This window comes from Rhea pennata, chromosome 3 (assembly GCF_028389875.1).
Source record: "Rhea pennata isolate bPtePen1 chromosome 3, bPtePen1.pri, whole genome shotgun sequence".
NCBI classification, from domain to species: domain Eukaryota; kingdom Metazoa; phylum Chordata; class Aves; order Rheiformes; family Rheidae; genus Rhea; species Rhea pennata.
Genome location: NC_084665.1, coordinates 102384780 through 102403078, shown reverse-complemented (window position 1 = coordinate 102403078; position 18299 = coordinate 102384780). Strand labels below are relative to the sequence as shown.

The 18299-nt window shown below is 37.7% G+C and overlaps 1 protein-coding gene across 25 annotated transcripts in view; it reads right to left on the bottom strand.

The window, feature by feature from the left end:
* DST (dystonin) overlaps nucleotides 1-18299 on the bottom strand; it is a 299843-nt gene that overhangs the window by 97350 nt on the left and 184194 nt on the right. For 17 of the 25 annotated variants that reach the window (XM_062572898.1, XM_062572885.1, XM_062572892.1 and 14 more), the window contains 10 exons: nucleotides 12504-18167; nucleotides 12154-12300; nucleotides 11784-11999; nucleotides 11465-11611; nucleotides 10168-10401; nucleotides 8682-8834; nucleotides 5777-6010; nucleotides 5216-5497; nucleotides 4098-4643; nucleotides 1507-1683 (listed from right to left, as the gene is read on the bottom strand). In XM_062572898.1, the coding sequence (XP_062428882.1) occupies nucleotides 1507-1683; nucleotides 4098-4643; nucleotides 5216-5497; nucleotides 5777-6010; nucleotides 8682-8834; nucleotides 10168-10401; nucleotides 11465-11611; nucleotides 11784-11999; nucleotides 12154-12300; nucleotides 12504-18167 (7800 nt within the window). The remainder of the gene's footprint in view (nucleotides 1-1506; nucleotides 1684-4097; nucleotides 4644-5215; nucleotides 5498-5776; nucleotides 6011-8681; nucleotides 8835-10167; nucleotides 10402-11464; nucleotides 11612-11783; nucleotides 12000-12153; nucleotides 12301-12503; nucleotides 18168-18299) is intronic. The other 8 variants (XM_062572900.1, XM_062572901.1, XM_062572902.1 and 5 more) reach the window with 1 other exon arrangement.

The following is an 18299-nucleotide window of genomic DNA, read 5'->3' as shown; positions in this document are numbered from 1 at the left end:
TTAACTGCATGTGCCGGCTACAAGGGACAGCTTTAACTTGCAACACCTGACTTCTTCAGAAATGCTCTTTGTTTTGCTTCCATTAATTGGCTTTCATTCTTCAGCCTCCTGTTTCTTCTTTTCCTTTGAATCTTTTGATGCTTTGCATCCTCTCCCTTCTTCCCAGATCATACTCATTGAGTGCTCTTTTGTGTGGCAAGTAATCCCTGTAGGCGTTTCATAAAAGAGCCACAGTATTCACTCCTTTTGTGTTACTTGCATGAAAATTGGCATTATACAGGATATAATTCATTTTGGCATCAGGAACGAAAAGTTTAAATAACAGCTTCAGATTGTAATTGGTGTTATTCCTACTTTCTACCGCCTAGAAGCACAAATGCAGCTAAACTGTTCCAAAGCTAAGAGTTCAAAATTTACACTTCTATTTATAAAAGAAAAACTAATTTTCTTAAGTCTTGTAAAATTGCAGTGATTTATTTTGGTAGTCTGATCTGTCATGTACCAAAGTGGTGGGCAGGTCCAGCAGCAGATTTTAAGGATACGTTGTGGGGATGTACGTTTCTTCTAAGAGAAAGGTTTAAAGTACTCACCTATCATTTGTCAAACCACCAGACACATGCACAGACACCTCAAGTACCATAGACAAAACAGTGAGGTAATGCCTAACCGATTACCTTGCCCACTGAAAAATAAACGAAGAAACTTGCACTTTGATTACAATGTAGATGACTGAATGTATTTATGAAAATGTAAGAGCCAGTTCAAAGACGATAGTCCTCATGAAACTTTATACAAATCACCTTATACTTGGATTCCTAAAGTTTTCTGCAAACTTACTTACATTCTGTGCACCTAACCAGTGTTTTATCTGGACAAGCTCCATCACAATCCTGTCTTGTCTACACTAGGATTTACATAAAGTTGTGAGTCACCCCTTCAAGGAAAAAAAAAATACATATATATAATTTTTCTATAGATGGCAAATTATGTTATATTCACTCTCTGCAGAGCATCTGGTCCTGGTATGACTGCAGCAGGCTAACAGATTAATCAAATCTCAGAGCTGATGCAGTATAATTCCTTACAAAATGCATCACAGCAGAATAAAAATGTGAATAGAAAAAAAACAGACTCACAGACAACAACAAATCATCTTCTCAGACACAAGCCCTATCCTGTCATCAAATTGTAAACATCAAATCCTTTCCTAGTTCTCAAACTTTCCAGATTGCCATAGGATTTCCAAACCCTATCATTTGCTAAGCGATATGAAATGCATTTTGCTTTCACAATACTAATAGCAACTTGGTGCCCCATTAAATTTCCACCATAAGGCTTTTCAGATAATACCTGAGGCAGCTGAATCTGAGGACTAACAGTTACATGCACACAGACAAGGCAAGAATTTGGCCTTTATCTGTCCGGATTACATTACATTATCTTGGTTTTCAGACAAAAAGCAATTCCATTTAGAACACAGTACTTCTGTTTTTTAAAGCTTTTTACCTTGGTTTCTTCTAGCTGTCTTTGGAGATTTTGGGGATCCACTGCAATTGGCTCAGACAGTTGTTTGTTCACAGCTATTTCAGAGGCCTGGAGACCTGACAAAAGTCCAGACGAGGCATCTTCATAATGCTGGTATTTATCTGCCAGGTCTTTAAGGTTATTTCCAAGGATGCTACACTAAAGGAGTAGAAAACAAACAAACAAATATCCAGGCATTAAATTGTGCGTTGTATTTCATAACAATGTCACAATCACCCTTTCATTTCCTGAAACACTGTATCATTTTTTTCTTGTCATCATTCCATTAACTAGTTTCTTGACTAACCCAAGACTGCTAGATAGTCCAGACAGATCTACCTAGTTTGTGTTTCTCAACCATGACTTATAATCAATTCACTGATGCAGTCAGGAAACTGGAATCTAACCCTTTGTAATGACTAGGAAAAGCTTTAAGATGACTGACAAAAAGTCAGTTATGTTTCCCCAACATAAAGACTCTGTGAGCATGTCTGCACTCTGAAACCAACAATATAGATGATGGAAGCTAGAAATTTTTCCCCAAAATTAGAAGACCTTTCTATGTTCATTGAAATATACATAGCAGATTCTGATTTCCAAAAATATCTTATGTGAATAGCAAACCCAGAGAGGTTCGGAGCAGTAAGGCACATCCGCTTTGTCTTTTAAGAATTCAACACTGTGACTGACCAAGATCCTATTGGTCTTGCACACTAGCATGCTCCAAAACATACACCATGAATGATGACACAAAAATGTCAGTTGAAACTCTTTCAGTCTCTTTGGAGATGGTTTCACAGCCAAAATCTTCTCACTGTATCAAGTCATAATATTTATCAATAGTTACTTTAAATATTTATATTCTGAAGCTTAAATACACTGTATTTTAAATTTAATATTTACATTTGGTACTTGGTCTCCATCTAGCGGACAAACACAGAAAGCACTCATTGACATAACTAGCTAAGAACTGTTTTAAGATTCCTTCCGAAAATTTAGAATAAATTAAGATTCCTACAAATTCGCATGTGTGTGTGCAAATACACCTATTTATATAAAAACAGTATTTTGTTAGAAGCAAAAAATTTTTACAAAAGGAAAAAAGTTACCACCAACAAATTATAAACCCAAAACTTGGAAGATCTCACTTTTTAAAAGTCTCTCTCCTTTAAGTTCTTAATAAGGCTCAGTTTAATACAAAGAGTCCTCTTTTCGTTGGTTTTGCTCTTGCATGTATAGAGTCAGATATTCAAAGCATTTCTATTATGTCTGTGCTAATTGTATACATGCAAAAGGTTGCATCTGGCAAGTTGATCAATGCAAGATCACAAATCAAGCTGCTGGTGTAGGATTTTCACATGCATAAAAATGAAGCTCTTTAAAAATCTTGCAATGAAATGTTTACATTCATGCTCCAGCTAATACAATAAAGCAGTTGTTACAAGAAATCCAACACAGTGAAGCTTTTAGCTTCGCTCTTTGTACAAGTTAAGTGAGGAAATGAAAATGAGCTTCTCTAAATTGAAAGTCTTCTCCACAAATCTTTCAAGAGAAGAGGTTTTAATTTGGTGTTATAATTCAGGGATCAGATCCATGACTTCACAGAGTTTATGCTTCTGAGCATGGAGACCCAAAAGAAATGAAAATTCTCAGCCAAAGATGGCAACAACATACTGGTGGCCACTGAAGCTCTGCTAATGAGTCTGAACCTATGATCTTACAGAATTATGAGATGCCTGAGTCAAGCATACTGATAGTAAGTCTCTCTTAAATGGGTCTGTTTGTAACTACATATTGCCATGAAAGTTTCCACTTCCAGACTTTTATCAATGTTGAACAACTTAAAAAAAAAAAAAAAGAAAAGAAAAAAGAAAAAACAGCTGAAGAGTCAGCATGGGAAGCAAGCTGGTTATGCTAGCCTAGTTCTACCAGACAGATCCTGTCCATGAAACTGGCATGTAGACTTATCAATTATCTTCCCTCTCTAAGATACACAGAGGATTTTCAACTACTGTTTTCCCATCATTAATAAGAGATTAATACCAGACTGTTAGGGATAACAAGTCTGTTTGGCACAGTAATGGGAACGAATTATTCTTCTCAAATTGGTAGGTTCTTACCTGGTCATCACTGAAATTTTGAATGTTAATCTTGGTGTAATCTCCCTCTTACTATATTCAATCCATTTTTAAGGAGATAAATAAATAAGCAGTTGTGGAAAATGTTGCAAGGAAAATAAAGAAACATTATCAATCTAGACATATTACAATTTCTTTCCAACTCAAAATGCTACTCAGGCGCTTTGTACTGTCATAAACTCAGAGAGCTTAAGGCTAGAAGGGCCAATGAGGTAATCTAGTCTGACCTCCTATGTAACACAAGCTATAAAATTTAATTCATTCAGCCATTAGTTAGTCCTATACTTGACTAAAGCAGATCTTCTAGAAAAGCATCTCATTCTGCTGTCTAACTTTAAGAAACAGAGAAATTACAACTTCCCACAGTAATTTGCTTCATCCGTTTGCCCTATCAATTACAGTAGTCTTTCCCACTCTGTGGTAAATAAAACTTACCTTAGTATAGAGAGATTTGAAGCGATCTGAAGCACTATCCAGTTTATTCTGCACTTCCATATAAGTAGCTGAAGTATCAATACCATCTTTGTCAACCTTAACACCATCTCTTTTGCTACAAGACCTTGCAGCATCTAAAACTCTTTGTCCAGAAATTGTAATATACCGTAAATCACCTTTGTGAGATATAACATCTTCAGAGAAACTCTTTTGCCTTTTCAGTTTGATCATAATACCACTGAAGTCAGAAGCACCAGCCTCCAAATTACCAAGTTCTTGTTCTGACTGCTGCAGCCAGGTTTCAAATTCACTGTAGTCTGCATCGAATTTCTCAAGTTCTTCCCTCAGGGAATGAGTTAACTTCATCTTCCTTTCTGATTCTGCTAAAGCAGTCTCATATTGAGCCTTCAGCTCTTTCATGTTCCTTTGCATCTTGTCTTTTTCTTCAGGGGAAAGGTAGTGGCCTTGTTTCTCAAGCAGAGCCTGGGCAGACTGAGTTGCTATTATGACAGCCTGCTGCTGGGAAATAATTTTCTCATGTTGAGCCTACAAAAAAAAAAAAAAGACTCTCATCATCTCGGGTTTCATTAGACCATTATTGTCTTGAAATCTCTGCTGAATTCTGTTTACAAGAGTAAAGCAAAATCCATCAAATGTTAAAAAGTTTTTCTAATATTCCTCTCATTTGTGAAAAAAAATATTTTTGAGTAATCTAAATTAAAGCTTGACTCTTGGTCATATTTATGTACATTTTGAAAAATTTAAGAAATATCCAAAGGTAAATTCAGCCAGATACACAGTGCATGACCAAACAATGTCTTCATCATCAGTGGAATTTGGAGATACCAGGATATATATCACACAAGCACTTTCTCCTATACTTCTGAAAGATAACTTTGTAGAATAAAACTTGATATTAGAAACATCTTGGAAACATTTTTTTCCAACTATAATTTACTTATTACTTAACTCTTAGTATAGTGTACTTAGTGTAATCAAAGTTTTCCCAGTTCTCTATCTCAAAGTAGGATTTATTAAAAGTATTCAAAGGTAGACAGATGTTGAATGAGGATTAACATGCTTAACACCTAACAGTTGAAAAAGCCCAGTAACAGTACCTTGACCCTCTGATACTGCTGGTTCAGATTGTCTTCTGTGCTTTTCACTAGACCATCCACCTGAGTTTCAATGTCTTGCTGAAGCTCCAGCAGATTGCCATTGACATCGTCCTCCTCTCCTTCCAAAGCTTTCACATCTCCTTCTTCAAAGTGTGTCCCGTTCTGTTCTATCACCTGCTTAAGCCTCCTGCCGTGCTCCGCTTCTTTGTCCACATTTGATAACCAATCCAAGAGATTTTCTATCGTATTTTTACTCTCTTCCAGCTGTTCTATGGCTGCAACCTACATTGAAATTTCACACTTTCAGTTTACAGATCTTCTTTAGGCACTACATAATATCATATGCAAACAGACCTTTTAAGATACGTTAACATTATAAAATATGTTAATTGACATATATGCTGCTGTTTTTAAAAAGAATATAAAACAGCAACTAGTTCATTAGTTACCCACATGAAATATAATTTTAATTGCTCCTTAGCATATCAGTAAGAAGTTGCGAGACTAATCCCTTATAATTCTTAAACAATTTGAATAAATAAATAAGGGTTGTCTAAGAACCTTTTCTGTTTCCTGCTTAATTGCTGTTGTCATAGCTTTATCCAGTTCTTTTTTGGACTCTTCTGCCTTCTGGCTAAGGAGCAAACACTTTGTTTTAGCTTCATTTAGTTTCAGTTCAAGAATAGTCTTGTCTTCTTGTGACAACTTTTCTCCATTCTCTTTCAGGAACATTTCAGTATTTTTCACAATCTCTGCCAATGCCTGTGTACTCTCTCTCATGTCTTTTTGTATTTCCTTTGGGGAAAAGAGAAAGCAAATAGGGATAAGTAAATTTACTGGAAGTTTCAGATTAAACTTATTATAACTACCTCTGATTTGGGTACAAGCTCCTTTACTTCTTTACTTGAGAGTACATGACATATTACCTAGCTGGAGACTATTAAAAAAAAACGCAAAATCTTACAAAGTTCAGTCTGCCCCATCATCTCTGAGCATAGCTATGCATCTTTTTAAAAGATTGCAATTTGGAAGTCTCTTGGCTTACACTTCCCTTCTGACTGAGGCCACCTTTCTTTTTTCTTTAGGAGCTCCAATATTCTGTTGTATTTCTTAAGTATTTCTTAGGTATTTCTTAGGTATCAAGAGATATAATAAATCTGCTACACCATATTCAGTAAGGTGAGTCTCTTGAGAAATTCAGTTCTGTTAATACTCTAAAGAAAAGTTTCAGAGAAGGGCTGAATACAGAAATCTGTGCTCATCTTTTCCAGATAGAATATTTCCCATATTTCCTGGGTTTGGTCAGCCCAGAAATGTCATAAGAACTTTTTTTTTAATGTAACTGGTCATAACAATCAATCAAATCAATCATAATGTAATCATTTCAATCTCAAAAGAATGTTTAATTCCATTAAATTTTGTATAGGACTGACATTTAGCTTTAGCTTTATTTTAACCAAAGCAATTTGCCTTGTCATACGATAGCGTCAAATACATGATCTGCCTTCCAGTTACCTAAAAGGAGCTTTTATTATTAAAACAGCTCTGGTTCTAAATATATTCACCCAATTAATAAAATAATAAAATATTTTTATTCTATATGTAGTGTAATACTTGATGCTACAATACATAAAAGATCTGACACTTATTTTAGACTGCAGATTTTGTTGCAATTACACATACAGCTTGGTAGCTAAAAGAACACCACATTTTAACACTTCAGCAAGTATTTTAGAATGATTTTCCTGGAAACAGTGTATTCAAACAAGATTCCCTTTCTCTGAGAAAGATATCTGTGCTCCCAAACCATACAGGTCATTAAGGACGAAAGCTCTCCCTGACTTGATCTCAGAGAAACCTTCTTTAAGTCCCCACGCCCTTCCCTAGGCACACTTCTACAACTGTGCCTACAACACAGGTTGTACTGTGTGTACAACCGGCAAACAACAGCTTGCCTGTTATGCAGTCTGTTAGACAGTCAAGGACAGCTGATATTTATTTCTATCCAAAAAATAAAGTATATGCTATATTGTCCCTTCACTTGCATGGATTATTCAAATTTCTATTTAGATCACGAACACTTGAGAGGTACTCTGAGCTGCTTATGTCTTTCCACTGACTATAAAGAGAGCTTAAACTAACTCATTGTGTTACTCTGAAGACAGCTAAAGTGAGGCAAGATGAATCAGATAATTTCTGCCTTTATATATTACTGATCCTGATTTGGAGCTCTGCAATGTTACTACTGTAACCAGTCAGAGGAGGAGGAGGAGGAGGGCGAGGAAGAGCAGTATCAAATTCTCCAGTCTTTTAACTGTCAAAATCTCACTAATGTTGGCCAGGACTAAGTAAAAGCTTGTTAGATGATGGTCCCTGGCCTTTAGTCAGGATCCTGCCTGGAGGTCCCAGCAAGAGCTTCGGATACTAAAGGCCTGAACCTCGGTGGGCAGAGCACAGCAGAGCACCAGCATCCCTGGCTCGCGCCAAGGCAGATCCTCACCTCACAGCGCTGCCCGTTGCCCCGTCCTGGCGGGGCTCCCCATGGACAGCACTGCTCTCTCCAGCCACCTCCTCCCACGGGCAGCACGGAAGCACTGCGGCCACTGCCTGTCCCCACCGCAGGGGACCTGGCCGCTGCCACATGCTGCACCGGCCACCCCGCACCTCACAGCGGGTTGCCAGCCAATGCGTGCCTCTGCATCACGGACACTTCAGGAACGGGACCAGACAGGGTTTCCAAAGAGGGAAAGAGGCCAAGGCTGCCGCTGGTGTCAAGGATTTGGATGCTGCTGTCTCACAAAGGGCTGGGACTTCCCTCACAAGCCAAACCTTGTGCCAAACCTGGAGCTTTCAGCACCGCACATGCCTCATGGAAAATCCTGCCAAGGCTTGCCTTGCTCAAAGGCACGGTCTCGACAGAAAAGTAAACAGACTGGAAGGGCTCTGTTACAAAAAGGCCCCAAGGAGTCCACAAGCATCACTAGAAAACCAGAATTCATAACAGAACAAGAGTAAGGGCAAGAGGAAGCCTCAGGCAACAGAAAGCCTTCTGTTCAAGATTACTGTGAACAGGAATAAGCACTCCCTGACACCAGACACAAAGCCAGAACATGATTTTAATACAATAAACAAGTGTAGTTTTATCACATCTGACAGGAACAGTTTTAAGCTAAAAAATCATTTAACAATCTGAGGCCTGTTAAAAGACTGCTTCTTGAAACACTTCATATATGCTCCCTATTTTATTGTCTTCTGATTTCAAAGATGCTTTTCCGCCATTGGTACATAACTTCAGTGTTTTCACGGGCAGCAGTTTAAAGGCATTCCTTTAAACCTTTGCTTTGCTAGGCCAAACAAATCTATTTTACTTCCTCTCACATGATAGTCTTCTTTTTCAATGAAAATGCCTAGTCACTCTCCTCTGCACTCACTCTTCATTAATATATCTGATTAGACGTGTACATACCTCCTGCTTGGTCTGGTAATGTTCTAACTCAGCCTTGCTATCTCCAATAACAAGAGACTCTTGGTGTCCAATTATTCGATTTTCAGTCTGCGTAAGCAAATCACACATTTCCTGCAGCTTCTCTTTGCATTCCTGTTGCCGTTCGGCCACATCCTATATCAAAGCCAAATACAATTGAACAATAAAACACAAATTTCCTCACTGCAGAAGCTAATAGACGCTCTGATAGGAGCTACCATTGAAAAACATATCACAAAGCAATAATTTTAAAAGTATGCTGTAAACATGATAGCAGTGGTACATAGAGCAAGATGAACATATAGAAGTTATGGATAAACCTCTGATATGCTGTAGGTAAAAGAGACTATGTTTGATGGAACTGCCCAATAGAAGTCTGGCCATGCACATTATGTGAAAGATGAAACCTCCAAACGACAGGAGTGAAAATCCAACCTCTTATTCGCTTGAAACCTGTGATAAATGCTTATTAATTCTGAAAAAAAGGATATCAAAATAGAGGTTAGTTGTGATTGTGAGTTAGCTTTGTTGGTATGCGTAATATGTTACCTGAATAGAAAATATTGGCTTCTTAAGCAGGAGAAAAGAACAAAACGTGCAAGACCATTATTGTCACTAAGTCCTACATAAGTATCTACATCTGTACTTTCCCCATTTTTATGTTTCTTTGACAGAGTGCAGAGCAAACAAATGTTCTTAGAATGGCAAAGTAACACAAGTCCTCAGAATGCTAGAAAACCTTTCATTATCCATAAACTCGGGGACAAGGTGGTGATGCTGAGTCTTAACTGTGCTTTTATGACAGAAGAGGAGATGCAGTTCCACTGCAGTATCTTACTGGCCTCCCTTAACGATAAAAACAGAAGTTGCTTATGTGTGCCAACTGAGGTACTCGTATGTCTGTCCCTCTAACCTATTTCATGAGCCATGCTAGCAAAGACTAGATTAAACAAATCCAGCTCTTTGACTATAAAGACTCAGACAAAGATCATACAGCAGATGACTTGGCAGATCAGAAAAAGGAAAGTCTCCAGCAGAACAGAAGTGATGAGCAAGGTGGTAGAGTAGATATTCGTTGATCAGTACAACTGCAGCAGCAGCAGACTTGAGTTCATTGTTTTGTTTGTTTACTGATAGAGCTTCTAAACAACCAATGCTTGCGAGGAATCTCAAGTAAATTTCCCTCATTGCTAGAAATAGCAGACCCAGGCACCTCAGGCTGTAGAAACCATAATGTCTGAAACTGCATTTGTCTGCAACCTAATATGCTGATTCTGTGAGCTGTGATTGCACCAAGGAAAGACAGAAGTGACAGTTTACCAAACTTGATTGTATAATCTTTGTAGAACTATGAATGCATCTATAATAAAGGCAAGAGATAGGAATACACTTAATACTGCATGCTGGTATTAAAATTCCTCATCCATAGACAAAAACACTCAGCACACATTTACACACAAAGGCAAACCTTCTGATCACCCAGTTCTTGCGCTGCCTGTAACTGAGTCTCTAAACTTTCCATTTGAGATGTTATTGCTTCCTGTACTTCCTGAAAAGATTTCTGGGTGGCATTTAAGAGCCTCAGCAGCTGTTTGCTCTGATTAGGAGAAAGATCTTGGGCATGTTCAGAAATGAAGAACTGAACATCAAACGCAGTGGACTCCAACTGCATTTTTGTACCGCCAAGCTCTGCAGCAGTGTTCTGTAAATGAAGAGAAGCAAATGACTACAATGAAGACAAATTCAGTATGGATAAAACACATATAGAAATATTACTATCCTTGTACTTAGCCCCATGTTCCAAAATGCTTTTGAGAGCCATTTTAGCCACAGTAAATCAAAACTCTGTCTCAGAATCATTCTGGCACATTTAGACAGGCATTTGAATCAATTCGTGCACGGTTTTCTCTTGCAACAATCCATGTTCTAGTAATAAATAAGGTGACCTTGAACCTCTCTTTTTCTTCCTTTTTTCATGGATGTCTGAGAGGGAAGGCTGACTTTCAACACTGAAAGATTTATAGTGAGCATATGTTCACTTAAATGGCAGGTTACCTCTATGAAACACGAATCTGAAGACCTAGAAATGTTAAAATGTTTATCGAAAGCATTCTGGTCCTTAACTCCACAATTACATGCCCCATTTCCAGCAGTGTGGCAAATTCTGCCTGTAGTTACACCTGTGCATCCCCTATGACATCACCATGCCTGCTACAACCACTGAAGCACAGAAAAATAATTTCATTTTTACCATTCATGCATACATATGTGTATGAACATTACTTAAAATTGACTTGATTTGCTTTTCATGACTCATTTCAGTGAAGCGTGTAATGAGGAAGCCTTTCATTGGCTTTTTGTCTTTTCTCATTTTTTGTTTCTGTAAAATACTCACATGTAATTGATTAGGAAGGTAATTAAACTTCAGTAGAGAATCTGGATCCTAGGCATTAAGACATAATTTTAACAACTGAAATATTTGTAACAATATTTGTAACTAGATTTCCAAAAAGGGTCAGATTTAATAGAACTAATGTAAGCAGAACCAATAGCCAATAGTGATCCAAACTCTATCAAAAAACTTTAAGGAGAGAAAGCAAATCAGCAATATTTTTTTTTTAATGGATCATCAAGTAGTTGTTGTTTTAAGCAATCAGGTCTAACTGTCTGTTTAAGCAAATGAGCAGCTATAAAAAACTGACTAACATTTTGTAATAACCAGAATCAGCAACACCTACCATAAAAAAAAAAAACAAAATACTTGCCTTGAGGAGTTGTAAACTTTGCTTCATGTCTTCTATATCATTAGTGTTCACTATGAAGTCACTCACAACTTTACTTTTTTCTGTGATCCAGTCCGAATAGCTCTGCAGTTTGCTTAAAAGTTGCTGGTGTAAAACTGCAAGCTTAGACTAGAAAGGGAAATTAAATATTTATTTATGTAGTCTACCTATATTTTCCATCATACTAAATAGACTCATACATGTATTTAATATTCAGATAAAACAAAAGCCTTCTTTTTAGCTCAATTACTTTGAAGAAAACTGAGATGAAATACACAAATGTATACTCATAAAAACATACCATTTCAGAGTCAACAGCACAGATTATTTGTTTTGCCCGTTTTGAAGACATATCACAGACCTCCAAAAATGCTTCCTGCAAACAGTCATAGCTTATCTTTAGCTCTTTAAGTTTCTCTTTGCAAACATCTCCATGAGAAAGCCTTAAAAACTCTTCTGTCAGCTTCATATCTTTTTTTAGGATAATGGCAAAAGTAGCCAGCTCCGATTCAAATGACTGCAAAGAGAAATACACAAAATACATTGTTACTAAGCAAGAAAAACATTCAAATCCAAATTAATTTAATTATATTTAAAATCTCTCTTTTTTAACTAACAACCTTAGCTAGCACGCACTACTGCAGGACAAGTATGAAGCCCATTTTACTGACCTCTAATTGTTCCAGTTCATCTTTCAGTGTTTCCAGGTTGCTACTAATAGGCTGCTGATTATATAGGTAGCGTTTCATATCTTGAACCACAGCCAAATGCTTCTGCAGTTTCTCCATCAACTTTAAACACTGCTGTACTCCACTGAACTGAAAATGAGTTTCCATAAGAAAAAGATTTTTAAATTAACAGACTTTAAACCAGGAAATAAAAAAACCTTAATTATATTTCTTTTAAATTTATTATTTATTTTTTCAACAATTCTTTTGGTTCAATTATTTTGAACGTTTAAAGTATTCACGCAATTCTTTTAATACAGGGCATACAGCATATACCAGTTGCTATTACTTACCATGCCAGTTGGGTTGTCTTCTAGGATTGCTTCTTTTGTTTTGCAAACAGGCTCAGTCAAGCCTTTGGAAAGGCTGGTTGTCTTCTCATGCTCCTGGTCACTTTTCAAAGCAAAAACTGTATCATCTTCCATCGGATTCTCTTTAGGAATTTCTGATCCAAACCCTGATTGTTCTGTTGAGAAAAGAGTACAAAGCCCATCTACTTTGCCTTTATCATCATTTTCTATGGTGACACCAGCAACTTGTGAGCTTGTAAGCAAACCACTTATCAGCTCCTCTAACTTATATGTGCTTTCATCTCCTGATGAGATTTGAAAAGTCTGCCCAAGCTGAGAAGCAGTAAATTTTGGAACAGAAGCCTTTACTCCTTGGTCTAATTCAGTCTTCATTTCGTCTGGATCATCCATCTTTTGTTTGCAGGATTCCTGCTTCAGAATATCTCGAAGGAGGTCAGGACTTCTGCCATCAAGCCAAAGCAGTGAAAAAGCATCACAGTCCTTCAGCTCTACGCATGGTTTGGTAACCGTTAATGCGGTTGTGAGATCATCACTTGCTTGCTTTATATCTGGTTTACGAGATGTGTCACTCCCAAGCTGTGTGCTTCTAACCATTGTAAGCAAATTTTGCACTAAAACTTTCATATCAGAGTAATTTAGGGGTTCACCCTCCTGCTTGTAATAAACATGTCCTTTTTTCAATTTGCTTTGCAATATATTCTTTAGGTCTTCCATTAGTGTGTCAGATATTTCCGGGAATTGTGAAATATCTTCCTTTATTTGAAAATCTTTGCAGGATTCCATTTCCTTTTGCAATGACTCCATGGACATTTGCTTTTCAAAACCATTTGCAAAGGAAGAAGTCTCAGTGACCATGAAATTCTCTCCCTTTGAGTTCTTCACTGCCTCATATTCTGCATGGGCAACATTAACCAAGCCACCCCCCGTGCTGCTCAGAGCTACTGAAGAAACATCAGCAGCATGGGTGCGATTCGCAGAAAGTACCGCTTCGACCCCGTCCCCGGATTCTTTAGCATTCTCATTACTTCCTGCAGCATCTGCTTTTATGAGGACAAATTCATGATCATTGCTGCTGTTATTTTCTGAACTGCCTTTACGAACATTGACAGTCTTTTGCCAGATAACTGTTTCCTTGGGCATATCAATTTCTTTCGGTTTTACTGTAACTTTCAGGGGAAGGGAGCGACTGTGAGAGTTTAATTCACTTGAATGCATTTCTCCTGTATCAGTTATGTCCTTCAGCAGAAATTCCTTTTCGTTCTGCAGATCTCTCCCCTTTTCCCTATCTATAATGCAACAGGATTCAGCTTTATCCAATTCTGAATTACTTTCTGCTTTTCCACCTGTAGCACATTCCTTAATAGAGGAAAGGTTAAAATATCTCTTAATGTCATCTGATTTCACATCACCTCCAGTATCAAGCAAAGCTTGATCTGCATTTACTTTTTCTTTACTTAAAACAAGAGTTTCTCTATCAGCTTTAATCACTGATGCATCAAATATTTCCCCAAGGCTTTCGATATGAATGGGACTTTTACTTAGCTCTTGAATATCATTTTCCATTGTAATATTTACTGTATTTGTATTTTCTTTAAGAATTTCAAAACTTATTTGACTGCTTTTCCTATCTGTGGTTTGTTCTATTTGATCAGTACGTGAACACAGATTATCACCATCACTCACATGAGACACACGTCCAAGGAATTTACTGTCTATTTGGGATGCACTTTCCTTCAGTTGTTCCATACCAGCCATATCATTTAACATTTGTTCCCCCACAAATAGTACTTCTTTTTGTCTTTGCCCATGATTTGAAGGCAACACTGGCATGATACCAGTATTGCTTCTATCCATGCTATGAATAGGTAAAGAGCATTCTGGAAGAAACAAATTTGTCTGAATTTTTTCATCATCATCTGTAGCTTGCTTCGTGTTTAGGAAGGCTGTCACTCTAGCACCAGATGTCACAGTATCATCAACAAACTGAAAACTTGGAATCTTAAACTGTGTTTTGTTATCTTCTTCATTCTTACAAGACACCCATTTAGAATCAAAGGCATTTTCAGGCTGATTACATTCATTAATATCTTGTGACGCATGCTTACTCTTGACAGAATTCTCACACTCTTGGTCTCTTTCTTGCTGTCTTTCTTCTTTGCTTGTATGTGTAAGAGCAACACATCTTTCCTCAGAAACATCTGATACAGTTTTACATTTTCCAGAGGGCAGTTTTCCATTCCCACCATTGGACTGGAATTGCAAACAATCCCCTGCCATAGTGCTTAAAGAACGGTAACAGTCATCAATATTTTGATTATTTTCATCACCATTTTCTACGTGTCCTAAAGGAGTTAACAGCTGGTCCAGCTGGTCACCTATATTTTTACATCGATGGTGTGAGTAAAAAATATCGATTTCTTCATCACTGTCAGAATCAGTGTCAGAGTTGTCATAACTATCATAATCATAATCCATGTAGTCATAATCATAATCCTCCTCCTCCTCCTCAGTTCCTTCAGGTTCATCCTCACAGGCGTCATTTTCTGCTTTCATTTCACCTTCTTCATTTCTATCTCTTTGTACTTCTGCCCCATACATCTTTAGTAAGGGACTAAGGCCTCCCTCCTTATTTCCTTCACTCTCCAGAGTAACTGGTAGTTTTAGCTTCTTCTCTTCAAAGCTCCCTGGTCTTTCCCTTTCCTTCTCAAGGTAGTTTTCCAAAGTTCTGGCACTTGCAGAAGCTGTACTTATGCTCTCAGGTAGACCTGCCAGATCTACACCCCTCTCTCCAGCATTAGCTGGAAGGTCTTGAAAAGACCCATTCTCTTCTCTCAGATTTATTGGACCACATCTTTCCTCTGGAAAACCTAAGGGAACATTATCAGGCTCTGGTGTATCATCATCTCCCAACAGTGAGGTATCATAATCATCATCACCTTGAGGAGTGTCATAGGGATCATCATCGTCAACTTGTGGAGTGTGGTAGACATCACTGTCCTCATCATCAACCTGAGGAGTTTCATAGGCATCATCATCATCATCATCAATCTGAGAACTGTCATCTTCAGAGGCTACCTCATCACATTCACAGCGCAAGTGTTTACTCTCAAATTGTGGGATGCTGTCGCTCCCTCCGAGTGATGAATCAGAACTACTGTCAACCAGCAGTAACTTTTCAAATGTAAGGCTGTTGTCTTCTAATGTTAGCCCTTGTGCTGTGTTGTTACTGTCCCCCACAAGTGGTCCATCATGACGAAAAGTACTGTCATCTAACAAAGGCCTGTAGTGCATGTCTCTGCTGTCTTCTAGACACAGCTTATTCTGCACATCAGTACAGTCCTCCAAGGATGAACTGTCAACATCCTCTAGGGATAGCCTGTTATGTACATCAGGGTAGTCCTGTAGAGGTTGCCCGCTATACCCATTATCTTCAACCTGCAGCATGTCAACAGCTTGATTTCCTAATTCTTTACTAGAAAGTTCTTCTGGAAGCCTATATTCAATATCTGCATTGGCAGACAAACCAAGACTTCTCTGAAAGTCATCTTTCTTGCTGTTTTCAAGTAACATTCTGCTGTCATCAGTTTGCAAAATGTGAAGCCCACATTTTGTGCACCTTTCCATGCTTCTTTGAATTTCATTAATTGACCATTCATTCACACACGAGGTATTCTGCAGGGTTTTATAATTCTTGTTTTCCTTATCCAGACTGCCTGGCACATGTATGTTTTCCTCTTCTATTTCTGAAATAAGGTTTGAGTTTGAGTCATTTGGAAGATATCCTTCAATATTTCCTGAATTTGCCTTCTGATCCTTAGGCTTACACAGTTCTACTTTTGTCCATTCAGAATACTCCAGAAGACTCTTAGAGAATGCATTTTTGTTTACAGAATTTTGAATACTACCTACTACGTTTTTAACTTCTGCAGGTTTAGTTAACAAAATCTCCTGTGTATATTCTGATTGCTTGGTACTAGCATTACAAACATCAGGTCTACATATATGAATGTCTTTTCCTTGCGAATCTTTATTATTCTCCAAATCCTCCAACTGAATTAATTTCATGCCATTAGAAGTATTCTCAACACCTGAAAGATTACCCTGGACATTGTTTGTGACATTACTTAAGTGGACATTGCCAGCTGACTTTAAATTAATTTCTTTGGGGCTTATGTATTTGTCACTAAACTCCATTTCTGACACATCAGTATTGTATGCATCACCTTCTAATAACGTATTGATTGCTTCTTGCAGTTCTCCGTCATATAATAAAAGTCTTCCTCCAGTGTTTGCATCCATGTAACTATTTACCATTAGATAAGATATGAATAGTTTCTTAGCTTGGTCCAAACTATGATCTACATGGTCTTCTGTGCCAGAACCTTCAAGTTCCTCCTGATAGTCATGAAATACAGATGGCTGAGGCTCATACGTTGATAACCATTTTGCAGCATTTTTACATGGAGATTCTAATTCTTCTACATTAGGCATTTTATCCGGTAAAATCACACTGTTTAAAACAGATACAGTATTGACATCTATTACCCCTGATTGTGCAGCCTTATCTAGACTGACTACTTCACAAGTTTCTGGAATGTAAAGCGCAGCTATTTTCTGCCTTCCATTTAGTATTTTGAAGGCCAGCTCATTTGTTATCATCCCTTGATGCAAAGAAGTGGATATGGGGAATATTTCACCAGTATGAGGCCAAATTAGGCCAACAAAGCCTTTTTGTGCTTCTAATACCAGTAATGCACTGGTGGATGATATTAAGTTACACTGCACAGCTTCATCAACAGTCAAGCGTTTGCCTGAATTTGAACAAAGGATTCCACCAGTCTGAACCTGATGTGTGAGAATCCCACAAGCAGTGTCCTGATCTATCATCCCTTGTTTCATGGCTTCTTCCACAGTTATTCGCTTCCCTGAGTCAGAGTCAATTATACCCCCAGACATTAACTGAGCCCCCAGCAGCCTGAACATTGTTTCCCGATCAATGAGTCCTTCATGGGCTGCCCTCAAAACAGTTATCTTCCTTCCACATTTGAATGTGATTCTGCCTTTTTCTTGTGGTTTCACGGGTAAGAGTCTTAACCCTGTTTCTTCATGTATTATGCTTCTATTAACCATCTGTTCAAGGGAAATCTTTTCAGTGTAGTTAGGGTCTATGAGATCTTTGCATGTGTCTTGTCTTTCCAGAAGCTTTGCATATAATGTTGGAGGAATTAGGTTCCTCTGGAAAGCCTTCTGTAAAGTCAGGTTTTCTCCAGTAGATGGCAAAATCAAGTGCCCACTTGAAAGCTGATTCTCAAGAATTTTAATGGCCAAAGATTCTGAAATTAGACCTTGATCTAAAGCTGATACAACTGGAAGATTTATTAGTGATGATTCTGAAATAAGCTTCTTCGCATTATTTAATTCCTGCAATTCCAATAGAGTCTGCTCATCAATTAGGCCATGAGCTTTAGCTTCTTCCAGATCATAACATACTCCTAATTCTGGAGAAATGATTCCAGATAGAATCAGCTGATTCTCAAGCAATCTAATTGCAGTGCCATAGTCAATAAAACCTTTTAAAACAGACTGAAAGACTGAAAGGACTTCTCCAGTCGTTTGGTCAATGATACCAGCAATGACTTTATTCACCTGAAAAGGAATATAAAAGAATAGCTATCACTATTTTTAGACTATATATTTTAAATTTTCTTTTGCTTTTAAAAGCATGTTAAGCATAAAAACATGTACTTACCAGGACTGGAGGAATGCTGTGAATGTTAG